Here is a 19859-nt window from a genome sequence, read left to right as displayed (position 1 = left end):
AAAAAAAAAAAAAAAAAAAAAAAAAAAAGCTCATCATTCACGTCTGTTTACTTCTGCTGAGAGACGAGGGAACTTACAAGAGGGGAATCGCGGTGACTTCTCTGGTTTCCCTGACTGAGTCGGCGTTAATGAAGCCACCGGGGGGGTTCTGCAGAACGAGTGTGTCGCAGCGTGAGCACAAGGGCCAATCCATACCTCCCTGGCTTCATTAGGACCAAGGAGTCATCTGAATATTTGATCACTTTTAAAAACATGCAAACAACCAAGAGCTGCTGATACAAGCGGACGGCATCAGAGTAGCGGGCGATGTGGACTTAGAGTTTTATCGCAATATTTTGTGGTTCTATTGTGATAATGAGAAAAATAATAAGACTTTTACTTCTTTTTTTAGGTAAATGCATGGCACAGCATTCATAGCGCCACATACATAAATTATGGTCTTGAAAAACATTTCTATTTGAAATAAGCTTCGTATATATATATATATATATTTAAAATTTTATTGATATTTATTGATGCTGTTGTTGGGAAAACACGGGAGAACCATAATAAATCAAAATTTGAATCATAAGAAAAGTTTCACAATAAATGACAAACGGTACGATAAATGCTCGCCCCCAACGTCAGGCTGACGTGATAAAGATGGAACTGTCTGAACTGTTCAGTTAGTCATAGTTTAATTGAAAGCAAGCGCACAAAGATTTAACTGAGAAATTCAAAAAAAAAAAAATCCCAGACACTTAGTTTTAAGTCAACAGGTTTAAGGGGGTGTGGAAGTGCAAATGAAAGGGCTGAGTGTTTAAACAAAGTGACCCTCTGGCTGCGCGCTCTGTCTGGATGACGGACAGCCAGCTGTTCCCGCTGCACTTCCCACGCTCCTAACAGACGCCCATTTCAGCACCTGCCGGTGGGAAGTCCGTCTGGACGGCTGCTAGCCGCTTCCGACCACTTAATGCTCCCAGGTCAGCTGGAGACACGGCAGTAGCGGGTGTGACAGAGAGACGGAAAGGGACGAGGGGGGGAGGGCTATCTGTCTGGTAAGACAATTGAATGCATTCTGAAGGGTAGAGGTCATGTGAGGGTCTTAAATTGCCTTGAATTTAAAGCAGGTGCCCAAATAGTTTTTTTTTTTCTTTTGAGGCTGTCCGACAGCCAGCTGGAAGCTTTGAAATTTTTATGAGCTCATCTGAATTTTGAACAGATAAAGTAAAAATTGAAAAACATGAAGACATTTAAGAAATTAATGCTTTAGATTATTTCTGGTATTTCATCTATTTAAAATGTCCTTTTCTGCGTCAATGGTATCTATGCGCGAGTGTGTGTGTGCGTATGTGTGTCGGCATGGTTGTTTCCTTGTGATGGACTGATGACCAGAGTGTGCCCTGCTTCTCACCCAACTTATCACATGTTTATCCTTCGAGGGATGGAAAGATGTACAGAAGTTAAACAATGATTGGTTGCATCATAAAATCCCTCGGGTCCCAAATAGGAATCAAAGTTTTAAAAAGTTAAAAAGGTTCAAAACCTCAAAAAACCTTCTAGGAAGTTGTTCTGGTTGCTAACAGACTTTTCAATGTGACGTCAGAGAAAGACAAGCAGTTAGTCTGACAAACCTGTGGATACTTGTCTCACTTGTGTTTTATATATTATCAATGTTGCAGTGGACATGTACGCTTTTTATTGCGTTATATTAAAGGATTGTGTTAATTGTGAAATCTTACTTTGAGAATGTCATAAATTAAAGCATAATTCTGAAACTTCAAACCACAGGGTTTCTAAAAGTTTTGGGAAATTTAATTTAAGAACTTTTAAATTCAACACCCACGTGAATTAAAACTCATAACTTAATATGTTAGTGTAATAACTCACTTAAATAATAACCAATGTCTATAAGATGTGAAATTAAATAGTCAAGAAGAGTTCCAATAAAAAACATACAGCTTAATTTGCAAGAGCAGGGTGAATGTTTAGACTGAAAAGTTTTGTCTCATCTTCATAAAACTCTCCGTTGTTAGAATAATGAAATTAAGGAAATACACAGACTCCATTTCTCACACCCTGTCTGACATATTAAGAACATCTGGACATATTTGTGACTTTTTGAAGGCCTTAGATTTAGATTCTTACAAATTAGATTTTTCATGTATTTTAGACCCTGCAGAATGCTTGGTAGCAATCAGAAACAAGAACCAAATGTAAACGAAAACAAATATTTGCAGTATATATAATATATATGTATGTATTAACATATACTTGACATATGTACTTTTTACCTAATTAAAATGAACCCTAACCTCAATTATTTTTAAGATCGCAATATGTCTGCAACTTAGACGCACAATGTAAAAAAAAAACAAAACGAAAAAAAAATACAAAAGTATGAGTAAATAAAACGGTATGAAAACAGAGAATTTAACTACTGTGTCTTCTCTGTAATTTACAGCCAAACAGTTGGTGCAACAACAAGGCTGCTGGCTATTAGCTGACAAGAAACAACGGGCTGCGCCTCGGAAGCCCTTAGGACAAAACCACGAGTATGAAGGAGGGGGAAACCCTGCCACAGGCTGTTTTCGTAGCAGACCCCTGGGAAAAATGAGAGCAAGGTGAAGGCCAAGCAGGACAACAATTGCTGCACTAAAGCATTATAGGTTAATATATCGGACCAAGGCATCTTAACTAGCATTAATCCCACAGGAGAGACATCTTTGTTTGACTTTCAAGGCTTAAACAGTTTGCTTCTCTGCTGAGAATACAGCCTGGAGCCAAACCAAGATCTTGGGTTCCGGCTGAGGACACCATACAGTCGCAGAGTACAATCGGGAAATACTTTTATACATCAACGGAATTCATTTCCCAACAGATACATAACCAACAACACTCCCGAAAAACTATTTTTAAATAAACAGGCCTTCAGCAACCAATTACATAGCATTTAGGCTTCCATTTGAGGCAGTGGCTGGTGAACTGGCTTCATCACAAGAACAGCAGCAACATAGAGCTCTGCTCTGCTTTCATGACTCGGTGAATGTGCGCAGCAGCTGCTGCAGATCTGTTTACAGGGAGCGCGCTCGGTGTGCTCACAGCAAACGTCGAGCCGGTAATCAAAGGCAGCACAGAGTGGCAGAGCTCTGCTGATCAAAAAAACAAAAACAAAAAACAAACAAGCAAGCAAAGGGAAGCTAAACTAAGAAGCAAGCATGGGCTCACACTAGGTCCCACTTAGAGAAATAACCGTAAAAACACAGTGCCGCGCATCATCCCATTCAAGTCTTCAACGGGACAGTAGGCTAATGTTGGAAGACGAAAGGACCCGTAGGTTTGGTGAGCTAATGATGTAGACTGAAAACTCTTCGTACATTCATGACAACAAAACAGTTGTTTTAAATAATAATGTTTGGTCGGAAAAAGGTCAACAGCAGTGCTAATATGCAAGAGAAGAGAAGCCGGGCTCCAACACTGATGTAACTCACCACTAAGACATTACTTACAAATACAAACAAACACTTCACAAGGAGCCCCTTGAGGCAAGTTCAGCAGAACTGATCCTATGAGCCAACAGGGAACTCATTAAAAGTCTAGCACTGGCTAAGGAGGTCACAGCAGAACTAAACCTCTTCATTTTCACTAGATGACTAACATTTTCAAATGGCTTGGTGTAACTTGACAGAAACAATTTTAACATATCGGCCGAGGCGCTTCTAACACAAAGTACTCATTCCTTGACGTTCTTCTCTGGCGGTTTGTTATTTAGACTTTTATGAGACAGACTAACACAAAACAGTGTATAATTGTGGAGTGGAAAGGACTGGATGGTATTCAAAATTCTTTACAAATAAAAAGCTTCAAATCTTTTAAACATACTGAACGTAAGATCAAAATAAAAAACAATAAATTCTGCAGAACCCCTTTTTGTTGCAACTGTAGCTGCAAGCATTGAGAAATATGTTTCCAACAACTTTGCAAGTCTTGAAATTGAGAGAATCAGCTCAAGCTAAATCCTATTGGACGGCGAGGCTGTGAAGCCCTGCATCAGATTGATTAAATTTGAGCCTTGGACTAGACCATTCTGACATGAATATTTTTGGATTGAAAACATTCCATTGCCACTCTGACTGCACGTTTGGAGTCATTATCCTGTAGTAGTTGACCTTTCCCCACAGCCTAAACTAGAAAAAACTGAATATGGAATCCAAAAAAATGATCAAGTAATGAAAAAATGTTCAACAGTTAAAACAAATATACACAAATAGATGAATTAGAAAATGAACGTCCAACATTCAAAAAAGTGACGAATCAAACTGAAAGCAGTTCTGGAAAAAAAAAAAAAAAAAAAAGCCCACGCACATTAACCACTGAACAAAAGAAATAAAACAAGCGGAAACATAAACCGACTACACTGACACAAACCTGGCTTGTGTTTGCTTGTAGCGGACGTGGCAGAGTTTTGGGTCGTAGCGGATGACGACAAAGACGCTGAGGGCGAAGAGGAGGGAGAGGAAGGAGGGAGGGTGAGCGCGCCGAAGGCTCCTGCGGGCAGCGGCTGGCCTCTCTTCAGTAGCTGCTTGTGCTCCTGCTGACGGAAGCGCGGGGGCACCTCTCTGGGCGGATAGCGGCCACTGGCAGAGGACAAGTGGCACTGCTGCAGGGGGGGGCTCTGAGTCAGGACCTGGCTACCACATGGGGGGCCCTTGCCATTGCCAGAAGAAGAGGTGGAGAAGGAGGAGAGGGGCAGCGTGGGGCTGGAGGGTTGGAGGTGGTGAGATGAACCAGGACTGGGCTTAGTGGGGACAGGCTCTGGCACTGGACAGATACAATAGCAATCATTTCAGGCAACAGAGGCAGCAAACTGATGTCAACAGAGTAGAAGGAAACGATCTTGTGTCATACAGAGTTTTGCATTTAGCTTTTCTATGTATTGCTGCGTTACAACAAAAGAAACTTCAAACACAAGTGCATCCTTGTGATATGAAAAGTATGGAGTGAATTTGTATTCAGTTCCCAGAGTGAATACATCAAACTATTTAATAAAGGAGCAAAAATTTCAATCTACAGTCAGGCTGGATAGAAAGCCTTTGTAAAACAACAACTGCAACAGATTCATTTAGGTCTGAGCTTTAACTCGCATGTATATGTTTCGATTTAAACTGCTCCAATAAACCTCTGGCTGTGTGTTTAGTCTTTTGCAGTCTCTAACAGATGATCTTCCAGCCAACATGTTTCACCATGGCGACTGTGTGCTCAGGGTGAGGTCCCAACTGATTAAATCATCTTCCCCGACATGACATGGCAAACTGAAGCAGGACTTTTGAATGTTTAAAACTATTTATGATTTCACTTCCACTTCACAATTGTGCACTTATTTGCATTTTTAACAAATTAAATTAAGGGACAAGAGTGGTTGTAAAGGGGAAAAATCTGGAAACGTTCATTATGAATGATTTTGCCAGGCACCATTTATAATTGCATTTGTTTCACTTAGTCTGTCGGGTTCGTCTGGATCTTTAGAAGAGCTTCGTTCAGCCTGCAGTTGAACATGTGTAACAGGGGTTGACACCCTTTAAAAGGTCAGCTTATTCTGCCAACATCTATAACTAGCAGAAACCTCCCATCTTCTTCTTTCAAAGTCCTTTGTTGCACTGCCCGTCATCACACACACAAGCCAAGACGCGTCCTGCTATTGATTGGGCCTGAGTGTGACCCTGTTATTACTGTGACCAACCAGCCAACTAATATGACACTGGACAGAAAAGTGACAGACGGAGCTGTACAGCCACCAACCAACCAAGCAAAGTGATAAAAAGAAAAGGTCTGGCCTGGACATTGCCAGAGAGTTCACACACAAATATCGAAGAGAGTTTAAGGCTAAGTGTAGGGATGTTATAAGTGATTATTTTTATAATCGATTAAAATTTTTCTGTTATTTTAAGCTTTACCATAGTCTTTTTATTATAAAAGAACCACAAAACACTAAGTCCATATCTCCCACCTTTAGTTGAGAGTCTGCATTATTACCTTTAAAGGCCTACGCTGCAGTGCCGGTAATGAAGCACACAGTGACATGAACACACAGGTCACACTGGAGGCTAAACTGAATTGAGTGCAGAGGTATTCTTGCAGAGCCTGCCAAAAGCTTGTCTAAAAGCACGGCAGAAAGTGCAGGCGCTGTCAGGCCGACCACACGCTGCAGCAGACAATAGGAAGCAATAATAGGAAGCAAAAATTCGTAGTTACATTACATACATGTCTCCTCGGGAGATCAAGTTCACATGCCTGAAATAAACTGAAAAATCCAGGCAGACACGCAAAGCGCTCACAGGGGTCTTTAAGTTTTTCAAGCCAGTGAGATCAGTGTCAACCCGAGGCAGAGGGAGAGTTTGCTTCGCTCAAACAGTGTGACCGCCTGTTGGCTTAGAGCTGCAGATGGTGACGCACATTTCTGATTAAAGTCAGCTCAGCCCGCCTGACGTCGCCTTGGCCAATCAGGCAATGGCACGATGAACGCTCACCACCCTACTCCTGTTTGACCTACACTGTTGTCTCTCCGGTTTACTCCTCGTTATTCCATCAGCATCTCTCCATTTCACTTGTTTTTCTTTTGCATCCAGCTGCTCTTCTCCGCCCACCTTCTTGTACCTTTTCTGTTATTTTTAATATTTTGATCCTTGGTTCCTCTTCAATTCTCTCCCCCAGTCTGTCTGTAATTGGTTTTTTTTTGTTGTTTTTTTCAGTTTCTTTCATGTCTCCTCCAAACTCAGCTGGACGTTTGCCCAACAACAGCCTAATTTTACCTCAATCCGGCTTCCTTCTGAAGCAAGGTGGCTCTACTAATTGCTGGAATGGTACATTTTATGAAAATCAGCAACCTGTTACACTTTAAAAATTACTCTGGTTTGGAAGAACACAATGTTCAAGACCAAAGGGTCTTTCTTGTAAAATGGAGAAAATAGCACTGAAGTAGTTTTGGGTAGCATGTTGGCGAAAGATGAAGCATTTAGCCAGGAGTGAAGAAATGCCCAAGCAACTCTATGAATCTGCTGCTTGTCTAAATTCATAAATGCATGCACTTAAATAATATACAAGCAATGTTTAATTCACAATGTATGCCAACATGCCCAGGTTAATGACACTAAAACCAAAGATTATAAGGCCCACTTCAATCTTTGTTTAGTATTTAAGTCAGTACAACACTGATGAAACCCAATATCAATCGGCGGTGCACCAACACGTTAGGAGGAGAAAGTATTAATATCAGGTTACAAATTCATTTAGGTTTTCAGTAGATCACAATTGAACATCAGCTGAAAGAAAAAAAAAAACCCTTGTGATCAGAGCTGACCATTTTGTAGGCTTATGGGTACTGACCAGTGGGCAGACAGACGGAAACTAAAAATCTATCATTTTTCATATTGGACATCACACCACAACAAATCCTACCAGGTTACACCAACTTTGTGCGGGAACTGATATTGAGTGGAGCAACCAACTCTGCTTTCAGTGTCAGTGAAATCTTTAAAATGAAGTCAGGAGAAGCTCAGACATGCAAAAAGAAAATTGGTTTAAATTGTATTTCTATGACATGCAGGAGCATGTTTGTGGTTTATTCAGATTGAGAAAGTGAATCTCTCAGCAGATTATAGAAAGGGTAAATGTATAAAAAAAAATCAACCCCTTGTTTATAGCTGATATAAATAACTGATGGAAATCAGCCACAAAATTCTGATTAGTGCATCTCTACACACAATGAGACTCATGCTAGATGTTAAATCTATCATGAGATACTTAAACTATGTATAATGACATAGACTTTTACATTCTAATAGTTACAAGACTTTGCCAACAATGGCCATCCAAACTTTTGCAGTGTAGCGTAGCATGTAGAGGGGGCAGAGGGGGAAAACTGCGGCCCTGAAGACGACAGCTAATTAAATAAGCGCAGGGATCAAGTGACGAAATTCCATTAAACTCTCCTGCTGAGGCTTTCTCAGCAACCTTGCGCACAAGTTTTAATTACAGTCTTTCTTGATACTAACTGGTTAATTACACTGTTTAAGAGAAAGTAAGATATAGCACCATCTCAGGAAGAAGAACACAAATGAGAAACAATGAGTAAAATGGAAATACATGAGAGAATCAGACATTTAATTAGAAATCCAAGAACAAGGCACAATTGGCAAAGAGATTGTTACAAAAAGAACCAGCTGGCTCCCTGGGCTTAGTGGCTGGTGGTGCAGGTTCCCACATCTCCGTTGACTATTGTCTGCAGATCCACATTATTATGCAGTCATGTTTGTGGATGGGGGAGGGATAGACATCGCACGTAGGCTTGCAAGCTCTGCACAATGGTGCAATTCTTAGACTAAGAATAGCTGAAAAGTTATGTAAGTGAGAAAATACATTTGGTGATGTTTCACAAAAACGCATTTAAAAAAAAATCTCTACTGCCATGTGAGAAAATGTTTGCGTTCAAAGAACAGGTTAAAAGAAAAGGGGTTTATGAAATATCCATTTAAAAAAAATACAAAGGATCAAAGTAGTGAAAAACCGAGAAAGAAAAGGCTTGCCAAATTTATGAATTCAACCCACAACAAAAACAGAATAGACTTCAAACGTATTTTGGTTCTTCCTTTTTTAAACAAAGCAGATCTGGATTATTTGTTTATCTGAACACTAAGAGTGCTACTACTTTAATATATATTTAATATCAATATAGCAGAGTAATACTTTTAAATACTGACTTAAAATGTCAAAATTTCATGTTCTGCCAAACTGATTTTTTTTTTTTTTTGTATAAATCCTAAACATAAAAAACCTGACAGCGAACAGATGAATATATAGATGGGTGAGAATTGATGGATAGTAGTAATGTTTGATGGACAAAAATTAAAATGGACAAATGAGAAAATAATAATAATAATAATTAAAAAAACATACGAATGTAATTAAAGTCTGGAAAACCTTTTTCTATCATTATATAGTTATCCAGACCTGAAAAATACTATAAAAATCAAAATCCTGTCTTTTCCATATTAAATAGGAATCCTGAGAAAGAGAAAAAAAATTAATTAAAAAAATAAACTCATTCCTGGGAAAGAAACAAAGGCTATTATTTGAATTATCATAGTTATAAACAACCCAGTGCTGCAAATAAACAGAAAACTAGCAAGCCTGTTTCCTTAGTCAGTGTAACAAACGGAACCCTTGAGTCTGAGATTTTAAGTGTATTAGTGTTTATGTTCTGAATTGATCAAATGAGCGCACCGATGAAACGTCCCATCTGTCAGCATCAGCAGAGAACAACAGGAACTCGCCCCTTTCACTTCCACACAAAACGCAGGCAAAATTTCCCACTGCTTGCCCAATCTATAATGAGTGGTTGCTATAGAGACTGACAGTTGCCTAATGCACCTCCATGTGCCTCCTATGAGCCCCGGCGACCCATTCCCATACTTCGCCTATTAATTAGCTCGTCCAACCTTTGTCTGTTCCAAGTTTTTTTTTTTTTTTGTTTGTTTTATAATTCTCTTTTGAGTTTCTTCTGTCCTGTAGGAAACATGAAAAAGTTGCCTCAAGAAACCCCTGTTGGTAAGTGAGGGTAGAAAGCTTGAGGTCAGCGCCTGAGGGCAATGAATGCCTCGGGCAACATGCCTTCTGAATCCAAGACCTGAACTCTACGACTTAATTTCTTTTTTAAAAGCTCACATAACGCAGGAGTGTGGTCTTCCACAATTAAGAGCCCCGGGCTGGTGAGGTAAAAGAAAGTGTTGGTTGCATTGGTAAAACTCCAAAAGAATCTAAAAAGTTTTAGAATAAGAAAACCATGAGGCAGCATTAAGAAACGGAGGTAAAAAAAAAAAAAAAAATGGGGGAAAAAAACATCTTCTTTGTGGTTGTGTACCTACGGGAAGAACAGAAAAGCCCCACATGGTGACATGTAGACACGCTTTCAACCTTTCAATAAACACTGCCATTCAAACAAATGCCCCCAAAACACAGCCTGAACTGTCACTCATCTCACGGTGCTGCGTGCTATTAATCTGCCCTGCATTTGACATGAAGCAGCTTAATGTTGAGTTGAGGGGTATGTTGGGGGGATAGAAAGGGAGAGGGGCGAGAGGCACTGAATAGGCTCATATATCTGTGGTGTGTGACTGATCATACAACATGAATAAACAGAGAGGAAAGCATTGTTTAAGTTTGAGCCTTCCTCTTGTTTGGACCATCCCTCATCCTCCTCTTGCTCGTGTTGAGAGAGCAAACAGAAGATGGCAGAGAAACAATTACGCTGCGCAGTCATAAATCTACTGGACGTAATTCACAGGCTATACACTATTAATTCGTCGTGTGTTTATAAATGTGTTTAACTCAAGAGGGATGGGAGGGGAGAAAGAAAGGAGCAAGGCAGAAAGCTAAAGTAAATTAGCCCCTAATTAGATTGCGATTCATGAAATTCCATTTTAAAAGTGTTGACGCAATTAATAGCATGTGAAATTGCAAATTAATCCAATACAAAACGAGGGGATGCACTTGGGTTTTTAAGAGCGTCGCTCGCCACTTTGAAAAATATAATGCTGTTATCACCATGGCGACACCGTGCAAATATGTTTCTCCTCAGGTTTGGTGGCAGTGGCTGAGCAGAGGGTGGGTGAAACGACGCAGACATCAGGAGCAGAGAAGAAGGATGACACTGGCTCGCCAGCCTTTTGAGATGAAAACACACATGCTGCAGCAATACACAGAAGATTTCCTGATTATGATGGTGCAGAATGCGGCAGCCACACAGATATTACTGCGTCTTTCTGTACGTAATCTGTACGTAGACTCCTATAACCCGAATAGAACTGATCGAACTTCCTGCCTGAACAGCACTTTCTCATAACCTCAACAATACCTGCATGCTTCTATGTAAATACCAAAAGATATGACACCACAGCAAATACAGTATCATCTCTGCTGCATAATCTGCAAACATGTCTAGTCCCATTTAACATTATCTGATGCTGGAACCACAAAATTCAATGTATTTTGTTGGGATGTTGTAAACAGTTGTTAAATTAAGCAGATTCTCAGGTGGATTTAGGTTTGGACTTTCACTGGGCCAACAAACCACATTAATATTCTTAGATGTAAATTTAATTTTAGTTCTGGTTACAATTTCCAATTTTAAGTCTTTTCAACCTCTAACAGCTTACTGGATTGCTCTCTATTTAACTTCTTCCATTTCCCCATCAACTCTCAGTAGCGTTCATGTCCCTGTTAAAAGAAAGCATTTCCACACAATGATGCCGCTATTCCCATGAATCAGGCATGGTGATGTGAAGTTAGAGCACACAGGATTTTGTGCATACGCTTTGGTTCGTTTGACACAATGCAGTGTGAAAGTGAACACGAAGATCTGGCAATGTTGCAACTTTGCTCCCCAACAGAACTAAGTTACCAAATTATCAAGTGTGAGAACAACCTTATTTAGGGGTATCAGAGTAAAGGGAGCTGAATAGAGATGCAGACCACACTTAAGGTTTCAAAAAGCCATTTTTCCACACACTTATGTCTGTGTTTGTCTATCACACAAACCTACAAATAAACATTAATTGAAGACTGTTTTTGACAAGACTCAACACAATACATTGCAATCTTTCATGTCTCTAAGGGTATAGCAGGTCTTGATGCTCAATTCAGATTTCTTTCCTGTAATCAGATTTTTTTTTTTTTTGAGAGTTCATACCACTCATTAAATGCGACCAATCAGGACTTAAACTGTTTATGACTCCAAAGTGATACGCGTGCACAGAAGAAGACAGGACATGTCACACAGCAGCAAACTGATCATTAAGTATAAATGGATACCGTCATCTATGAATCAATTTTAAAGCTATTGACGCAATGGGACAGACAGTATTGTCACAAAATCATAACACAGGAAGTCAAGTGTCTGGATTTACTGCATCTGGCTTCTTCTAGTGCAGAATGACCATGCATGTCTCATGTCTGTGAGTCATAAAGATTGGACAAAATGTGATATGACAGTTCAGAGGGCAAACACTTTGAAAACAGTCATATATCTATGTATATATTCTTTTTAGTACCACATAAATCAGAGGGAGAAAAGATCGGTATTGTGCCGCTCAGACTGCAATAAAAAAGTCTGGGCAAAAAAAGTGGATTTGGGTTGCATTTGCCTGCTGTGTGAACGCAGCCTTATTTTGTCAGAACTAATGTGCATGTGTAGTTAAAAAAAACAAAAAAAACTAAGCGGCTGTGATTGCCGTGGCGGCAGAGATTGTGAAGAAGCTGCTGTATGCCGTCAGTGAATAATCTCCATCCCTTGGAGGAGACTTGAAAGGAAAATGGGAGGAGGGTCTGTATCAGAGGTCCAGCCTATATGTGTGGGTGCAGCAGAGGGGGGTGGGGGGAAGTGGGCTAGGGCACTGGGGATGCTGCCTCCAGAAACCCTGCATTCGGTGAAGCTCCGTGCCTAATAGGGGGCAGAGAAGTTAATTCCAGCGTACCGAAGCTTCATCTCATTTTCATACATATGAAGCCGAGATCGATTACCGCAAACAAATTGAATGCCTGGGTCCAAGGAGGGCCTGCAGAGAGGAAAAAGGGGAGGAGGGGATGCTACGTGGCTGCGACTATGAATTCCTAAAAGACTATAAGGATGGTAGAATGCACTGATATGGATGAAAATACACAAATCACTGCTGCATACTGATTTGCTCCCTTCCTGCATATATATATATATATACTCACACACCTCTATTATCTAGTGCCACGCATAAAAAGCAATCTCTGTCCAGCTGACGCCACCTTCCATTTAAAAGATATCAGAGATTTTAGGTTGCAGGCCAACTCCCAGGAGTCCTGATGGCTCTCTGAGTGATTAGTTTTTAAACCGGACTTCTTTCCGCAATGTTCTTTTTATTTCCATCTACATGTGCATCCACTTTGTACACACATTCAGAATCACATTCCCAATCCATCTTCATCTTTCATTTAACATTGTATAACAACTGCTCACATTTTTAGCCGTCTTCCGTATTTATACCAACGCTGAGCATTTAGGATCATTTCGTTGCACTCGTCGAATACAAAGAGCCGCTTCACTGCTTTCGTTTCCCTGTGTTTTTGCTTTCATCTGTCCAAAAACAGCTCATTACAATTTTTCCCTTTTTAATTATTCTTTTTAACGGTCTCACTGTTGTCTCTCTCTTTGTGAACCACTCTAACAAGCTGTGATTTTAAAACTTCATCTCTGACTCGCGAACAAAGCAGTCTGATTTTTGTAGATAAAGAGTAGTTTAATCACTGTTGGTCCAAAAGATAAAGAGGCGTTTCATGACTTTCTCCATCTAAAATATTTTTGTGTCTATTCCTCATTAGAAGAACAGATCAATCTTTGACTAAAATGCTTCCAATGGATGAGTGCTGCCAAGTCTGACTGCGCTGGGAGGATGAAATTTGTACTTTTATCTGGACCCTTGTGGTTATTCCAAGAACTGTTACACATTTCTTTTGACTTGATTCCAGGAGGGCACCGACAACCAGGAGGTCAAACAAACAACCCAGAGCGCCACCTACAGCACTGTTGGTTTGCCTCAGTTAAGATCAGTGTTACTGATTAAACCATTTAAAAATAGACGAGGCTAAAAGCACATTGTTACGAAAAGAAAACATACAAACATGCATACAATGTCATCTTCTTCTGGACTTTTGGTGAGTTGCTGTTTTTGATTTATCCATTCATTCTGCTCTCTAGCTGAAATTATGACTACAAGCTTTAGAAAATCAAATAAGGGGATATTTTTAATTGAGCTAGTCAAGGCTGCTCGTGCTCAAAAATCATCCAATATGACTAAGAAAAACAATTCTGGAGAGAAAACAGGGTGGAAATTCTTCTACAGTAACACATAAGACTCATTGCCAATTATCACCATCGCTTGTTAACAGCTATTGCAAACAGGTGTGTCAGAACCACATTTGGCGGCATCTTGCACAAGGCCAGGTTGGCTTGGATAGTTTTTTCCTTAGCAAATAAAATCAACATTTGAAATATAAACCCTATATTTACCCAGGTTATCTTTGTCTGATATTAAAGGTTGTTTTATGATCTGAAACACTAAAGTATGACAAAAAGTTACCACGCTGTAGATTACAGACAAACAAGTGAAATCCTAATATTTTGTGAAATTAGTTAAGCTCACAACTAATTTGAAAACCACGAAGAGTGGGCTGATGTATGCTGACAATCAATGAGCATCACAACAGGAAGCCAATAAGACTCTAATCATAACATTTCCCAGAGTCGAGATGACAAACACACTCTGGGTAAGCACTCATACCATCATGAACATGTTGAGCGAAGCAATAAAACTAAAGCACACAAGTAAAGGTGAGACTGTTGTTGGAAAGGGAGCCAACAAATGTCAAAGTAAAACAAGCTAGAGAAAAATCTCTGCTCTGTGTACCCAGTAATAAAAAATAGATTCTGCACAGTGACCTACCTACTCTGTAATGTGTATTGCTACCACTGTTTACATCATATACCTTTTGTATTAAATTCTAACCCTGGAGGTGGAATGTTAACTCTTGTTCCTCAACAGGAGCAGCCCAATGTTGCTCAGCGTAAAGCTGAAACTTTATTAATCATCCAAGCTTACACACAGTGCAACAGAACAAAGGTGTAAACTTACTAACAATGCCTTGTAGAGGTGTTTTTTGTTTTATTTCTTTATTTAAAGCATGTGAATCTCAGTGAAAAGAAGCAGGCAGCAGATCTATTTTCGCAGAAATCACAAAGGCCATCTGAGGACAGAGTTCTTTCAGCCTCACTCTTTTGCAATACGGCTCAACTGCCTTTCCTTTTTCATATTCAGCTCGTCCCATCCCCCTCATCTCTTTACCCGCATCACACAGGGTGAGCTGTCTGGGTGCCTGATGCTGTGGGTGCACTGAGCGTCACTCTGTATTACCCTGCCCTGTTTTCGCTCTAAAGTGTGTACGCATGGCTGTGTCAGAGAAGGACAGAGTCAAGTTGCACAATTGTGCACGCATGTGCATAATGTGTGTGTCCATCTGTGTGCAGGAATGCAAAATCCATTAATAAAGTGTGGGTATGGCTGCACAGATAAGTCTGCAGTAATCAGAGCTTATGTATGTATATAAGCAGTTAAAATGCACAGGAACAGAACGACAGTGTGATGGGAAAACGTCATTCCATCCTCAAAGATTTCTTCTGCTTCATTTTGTTGCCCTTAAATGTCCCAGGTCCAAAGTTTGAATATCAGACAAATAAATACAAAAATAATCATTCCATTTGTCCAGGTGAACAGGCATCCAAATCAACCTAGTTTTTTTGGGAAATTATAATTGCCACCCTGATTAAGTAATTATTTAATTGTTGTTAACTGCATTTTAAGTTATCATGCCCTCCAAAATTAATCCAAGATCACATGAACGGCTCATCCAGAACATTTAAAGCACTGTGGGACAAGATTAAAAAAACAACAACAAAACACACACAAAAAAAAAGTTCATGTTAAACCCACTGCTGATTAAAACAAACACCAAACCCCACCTCACATTTATAAAAACCACCTTGATGATCTCCAAGACTTTTGTGGACTGATGACACAAAAGTGAAGTTTTTTTTTCCCCCCTTAATAAATGAAATCAATTTAAAACTGCTCATTCCATTTAGTCTGATTATCTTTTTCTAATATAAATTTTTGTTTGATGATCAGAAACATTTAAGAGTGACAAAAAAACTGAAACAACAACTATGTAAATGAGCAAATACTTTTTTTTTTTTTTACATCACTGCTTATGTATGAAATGCAGTGTTATAACAGTCATGACACTCACCTTTCGGTTTCTGATCAGAAGCCTGCAGGAGGAAAGAATAAAAGAATCAAAAGGGTTTATAAGCACTGGAAGTATTTTTAAACAATAAAATAATTGGTGGATGTTAACATCATTTAGTCTTTATATTCAAGGACATAATATAAAAGACTAAAAGAAAAAAAATGTTTAGTTTCTCCTTTTAGTTTTTCACCAAATCCTCCACAAATCAACATGTTTATTTTTGTGCCATTTAAGAAAAATGTGCTTTTGCTTATTGGTAGAAGCATCTGAGCATGTGAGAGAATCACCTTTTTCTGAGTGATTTCCTTCTTGGTCTTTTCTTCTTGCCTTTTCTTTTTCTTTTCTTCCATCAAACGGTTCTCTTTCCTGTGTTGCTTGCTTCCATCAGCTGTTCAACAAAAAATTAAAAGAGAGGTGAGTCAGACAAGAGGAGAGACTGCTGAGAATTTAGATCCAATAAACATAATTTACACATGTGCAGCTGCAAAAGTCAAAGTCATTGCTGCGTAAATTACATATGACTTACTTTTAAACCAGTGGAAGTACCGTATTTTCCGGACTATAAGGCACACCTAAAAGCCTTGCATTTTCTCAAAAATCAGCAGTGCGCCTTATAATCCGGTGCGCCTTATAGTCCAGAGAATACGGTAAATGCGGCCATGGCAGACAACTAACATGTTAAGGCATTAATCAAGAGTTTATGTACTTCGTGGACTTAATTTTCTAAGTCAAGTTTCAACAGGATGAAACAAAAAAGACTTTAGGATTCAGGAAGAAACATCTGCAAAGGAGAAGACATAAAAATAAAAAACTTCAGGGAAATAAAACCCTGATTTTTTTTTTTTTTCTTGCAGAGGCGTTTTAAAATTTACTGTAAATTATGTCACAAGTTTGAGGATTTCTGCAAATATAAATGACTACATTATCATAACTCACTGCATACAAACTTTAAGTGCTTGTTCTTTTAGGAACACTTATTTAGAGGCATAAATTAGTAACATTCAGCTCCTTTTGATTTCAAAATGGTGCCGTTAATTACAGAAATGCACAGAGAAATAAATGAACTGGTGACTATGGCCAGCTTAAACTTAGAAAGTTGACCTTGTTCCTATCAGCAACAACACTTGTCAAAATGGAAGTTGGTACTGAAAAGACTCAGTTACCCATTTTTAGTATCAGTGAGGAATTTCAAAATAAAAGATAAGACGCCATTAAAAAAATAAATTCCACAGGTGCAACTTCTCCATCAGGATTGCTTATTAAGGCGAGAGCAAGACTTTCAGCAGATAACAGAAAGGTTTAATGCCTTTCAGCACATTTATAAAAGATGTTACATTTGGAAATGTTGGCAGCGCTAGTTATTATAATTAGTCTGCATTCTCTAAGAGATACACAGTTACCAACAATAACTGTTGGTAACTGTCAATATCAGATACTAAAGACATTTTAAAATATTGATGCTGTGATCATTTTGTGCTTGTATTAAACTAGATTAAAAAGCTGTTTTATATTACATGTCAGAGTTAAGATCATTTGGGACAGCAATGTTACACAGTCCAATCCCTGCTGCTTATATTGTAAATATTTAAGAACCACTGATGGCAGAAAGGGCAAGGCTAGCAACTATTTTTATGCTATTAAATGTAATCCCTAAAAGAGAAATTGAATCAGGTGAAATCAGTATAAGCAGGTCAAAACTTAAAAACTTGATTTTGTTTTATTTTGTACTTTGGCCCAAAGGTTGACTGGTACATCTGTTTTGTGCCAATTAGGAAATGGTTTTGCTTGGTTTCTAATGTGTCTTTCATATTTAGATATTAACAAAAGCAACAAACTTGTGAATATTTACAAAAAAAATTCTCTGAACTACTGACAACAGTACTACTGACTTTTATGTTTTGCTGCCAATTTCCAGAACTGTGTCTCTAATATTGTAATGCCATTTGTAATATTCTAGGCATGTTTAGAAATAATGAATCAAGATGGAAAAAAAAGATCACAGAGCAACATCATAGATTATAGGATGAGCAAATGTAGGTCTAAATCCATTTCCTGACAGAAACAAAGATTTAAAAAAAAACAACACCACACAAAGTGAAAAGCAGAAAACTGACAGCAGGAGGCAAAGCTACTGCAAGCAAGACGAGGTCTAGTTAAACGAAAGAAATGAAAAGAAAATAAGAAGATAAAAGGAGTGAAAGGAAAGTTGACTTTTAGGCCAACGAACTTGTAGAATGAGACAAGACCTTTTAACAAAGAACTTCTTTGAGTGAGTCTGACTCAGACTAGTCAGATAGCACGCCTGAGGGCCAGATGAAACCAAGTACTTCATTTGAGTCTTTATTTCCTTTGGCTCAGCACTAGTGACAGCTCCAGGAAACTGAGGTACGAACTGAAGCTAACAGGACTCTTGGTATTAAATGTTAATAAGTGAAATCGAAAGAGGTCAGCAACAACAGAATTATGGTCATTAAATTCATACAAAATACCAAAAAACATTAAAAAAAATCTCAGAAAGAAAAAAAAAAAACAAGACTGTTTATTACTGAACACGATGGGAAGGAGTTAAAATTAATGTCTCCAAACATTTGCCAAAATTCCACACTTTTCTAGACAAATAGTGTTATTTCTCTGTGCTCTTAAGACAAATTTTGAATTACAGATCCAAATGTTCTCTATTAATTTATGGCAGATCTTATTACAGTGGTGAGACTGTAAATGTGAACCCTGCAAAGACCACCGAGTGGAGAAAAGAGGATTGCTGGCCGGCTGGAGAAACTGATGGATGGGTTGTTAGACAAACTGGTAAATGGCTGGATAAATAAGGTAACGTATTTATCCAGCCATTAATTCATCCCAGCCAAGTAGGGGGATGAATTCATAAGATCATGGAAAAAGGAATGATCGAATAAACGTGTTTACGCAACATTTTTCTTTTCCGTATTTACACAGAGCTGGAAAATACTTAAACTGCATAAACTTTTCTAAACTTTGTAAAGATCCTGTGGTCTAAACTCATTGCAGCCATTTTGCTTTAAGTTTAAAAAAGTAAAATCTTTCTCAGTCACAAGCTTACTGTAAGCTTCATATTTTCTGGAAACCCTGTTAAATAAGCCAGTCCTATTAAAAGCTCCGTATGCTAGGACAACACTAATGCTTGATCAGGTGCTGAGCTTTTGTGAATAAATGACTGACTTATTAATATAACAAAACTCAAACTGATGGGATATAATGCTGTTTAATTTTCAGCCTCTCCAACACCAGGAGAAAACGATGGATGGCAGGGATATGGCTCAAAATTTAGATAAATGATTGAATCATAATCCATATAACAGGGTTTTAATAGACGGCCTGTCACCCACTGTGCTGCTCACTGCCAGGGGGAGGAACATGTCTGTCAGAATGACAAGAGAGGCCTAAAAGAGGCGGACAAAGACCAAACACCCCGGCACAGACTGGCGAGCCAAGAGATTTAGTTAAACGTTTTAACGAAAGTAAGTTTAATGTTAAACCACAAAAAAGGCAAATAAATGCAATAAAGATATGCCCCAATAGTTCTCCATCAGTATTTCCTTTCCTACTTTCCCTTACAGTCTCATTTTTCACACCAAGTCTGTGTGTGTAACATTGTGCTATCTCAGCAGCTAGGGGAAGGCCACCCTAAGGTAATAAATAGCAGGCTAAACTATGTGTGGAAGTGAGAGTCTGTATCTGAAGAATGCAAATGCAGTTTGTGCAACGTGGGCTGTGCATGTTCTGCACAGCACCACAATTCTCCTTTATTCTCCTCAGTTTTGAGCCCATCCAGTCTCTCTCTGAACATCTGACACGAAGAAAACTGACAACAAGGTTCACCTAAAGGGGAGAGCAGAGTCTAAAAGTTCCAAGTCAATTTTCCAGAGTTCTCCATCCGATGCAGTCATTCATCTTGAAATGTAAAGTTGACACTAAAAGTTTACATTGAACTTATGTCAGATATTTCTGCAGTGGGCAGGCAT

The 19859-nt window shown here is 38.9% G+C and overlaps 1 protein-coding gene across 2 annotated transcripts in view; it reads right to left on the bottom strand.

Moving 5' to 3' along the window:
• LOC106957109 (trinucleotide repeat-containing gene 6C protein-like) overlaps window positions 1-19859 on the bottom strand; it is a 53167-nt gene that overhangs the window by 23583 nt on the left and 9725 nt on the right. Inside the window, exons 2-4 of one of the 2 annotated variants that reach the window (XM_015048332.1) lie at window positions 16149-16249; window positions 15862-15883; window positions 4408-4800 (exon numbers count right to left, since the gene is read on the bottom strand). In XM_015048332.1, the coding sequence (XP_014903818.1) occupies window positions 4408-4800; window positions 15862-15883; window positions 16149-16211 (478 nt within the window). In that variant the 5' untranslated portion in view covers window positions 16212-16249. The remainder of the gene's footprint in view (window positions 1-4407; window positions 4801-15861; window positions 15884-16148; window positions 16250-19859) is intronic. The other variant, XM_015048333.1, reaches the window with a different exon arrangement.

This window comes from Poecilia latipinna, unplaced genomic scaffold, assembly GCF_001443285.1.
Source record: "Poecilia latipinna isolate Pla-1442-1.1 unplaced genomic scaffold, P_latipinna-1.0 Scaffold876, whole genome shotgun sequence".
Taxonomy (NCBI): Eukaryota; Metazoa; Chordata; class Actinopteri; order Cyprinodontiformes; family Poeciliidae; genus Poecilia; species Poecilia latipinna.
Note: the sequence above shows the minus strand (reverse complement) of the source record. Positions and strands in the feature narration are given on the sequence as shown.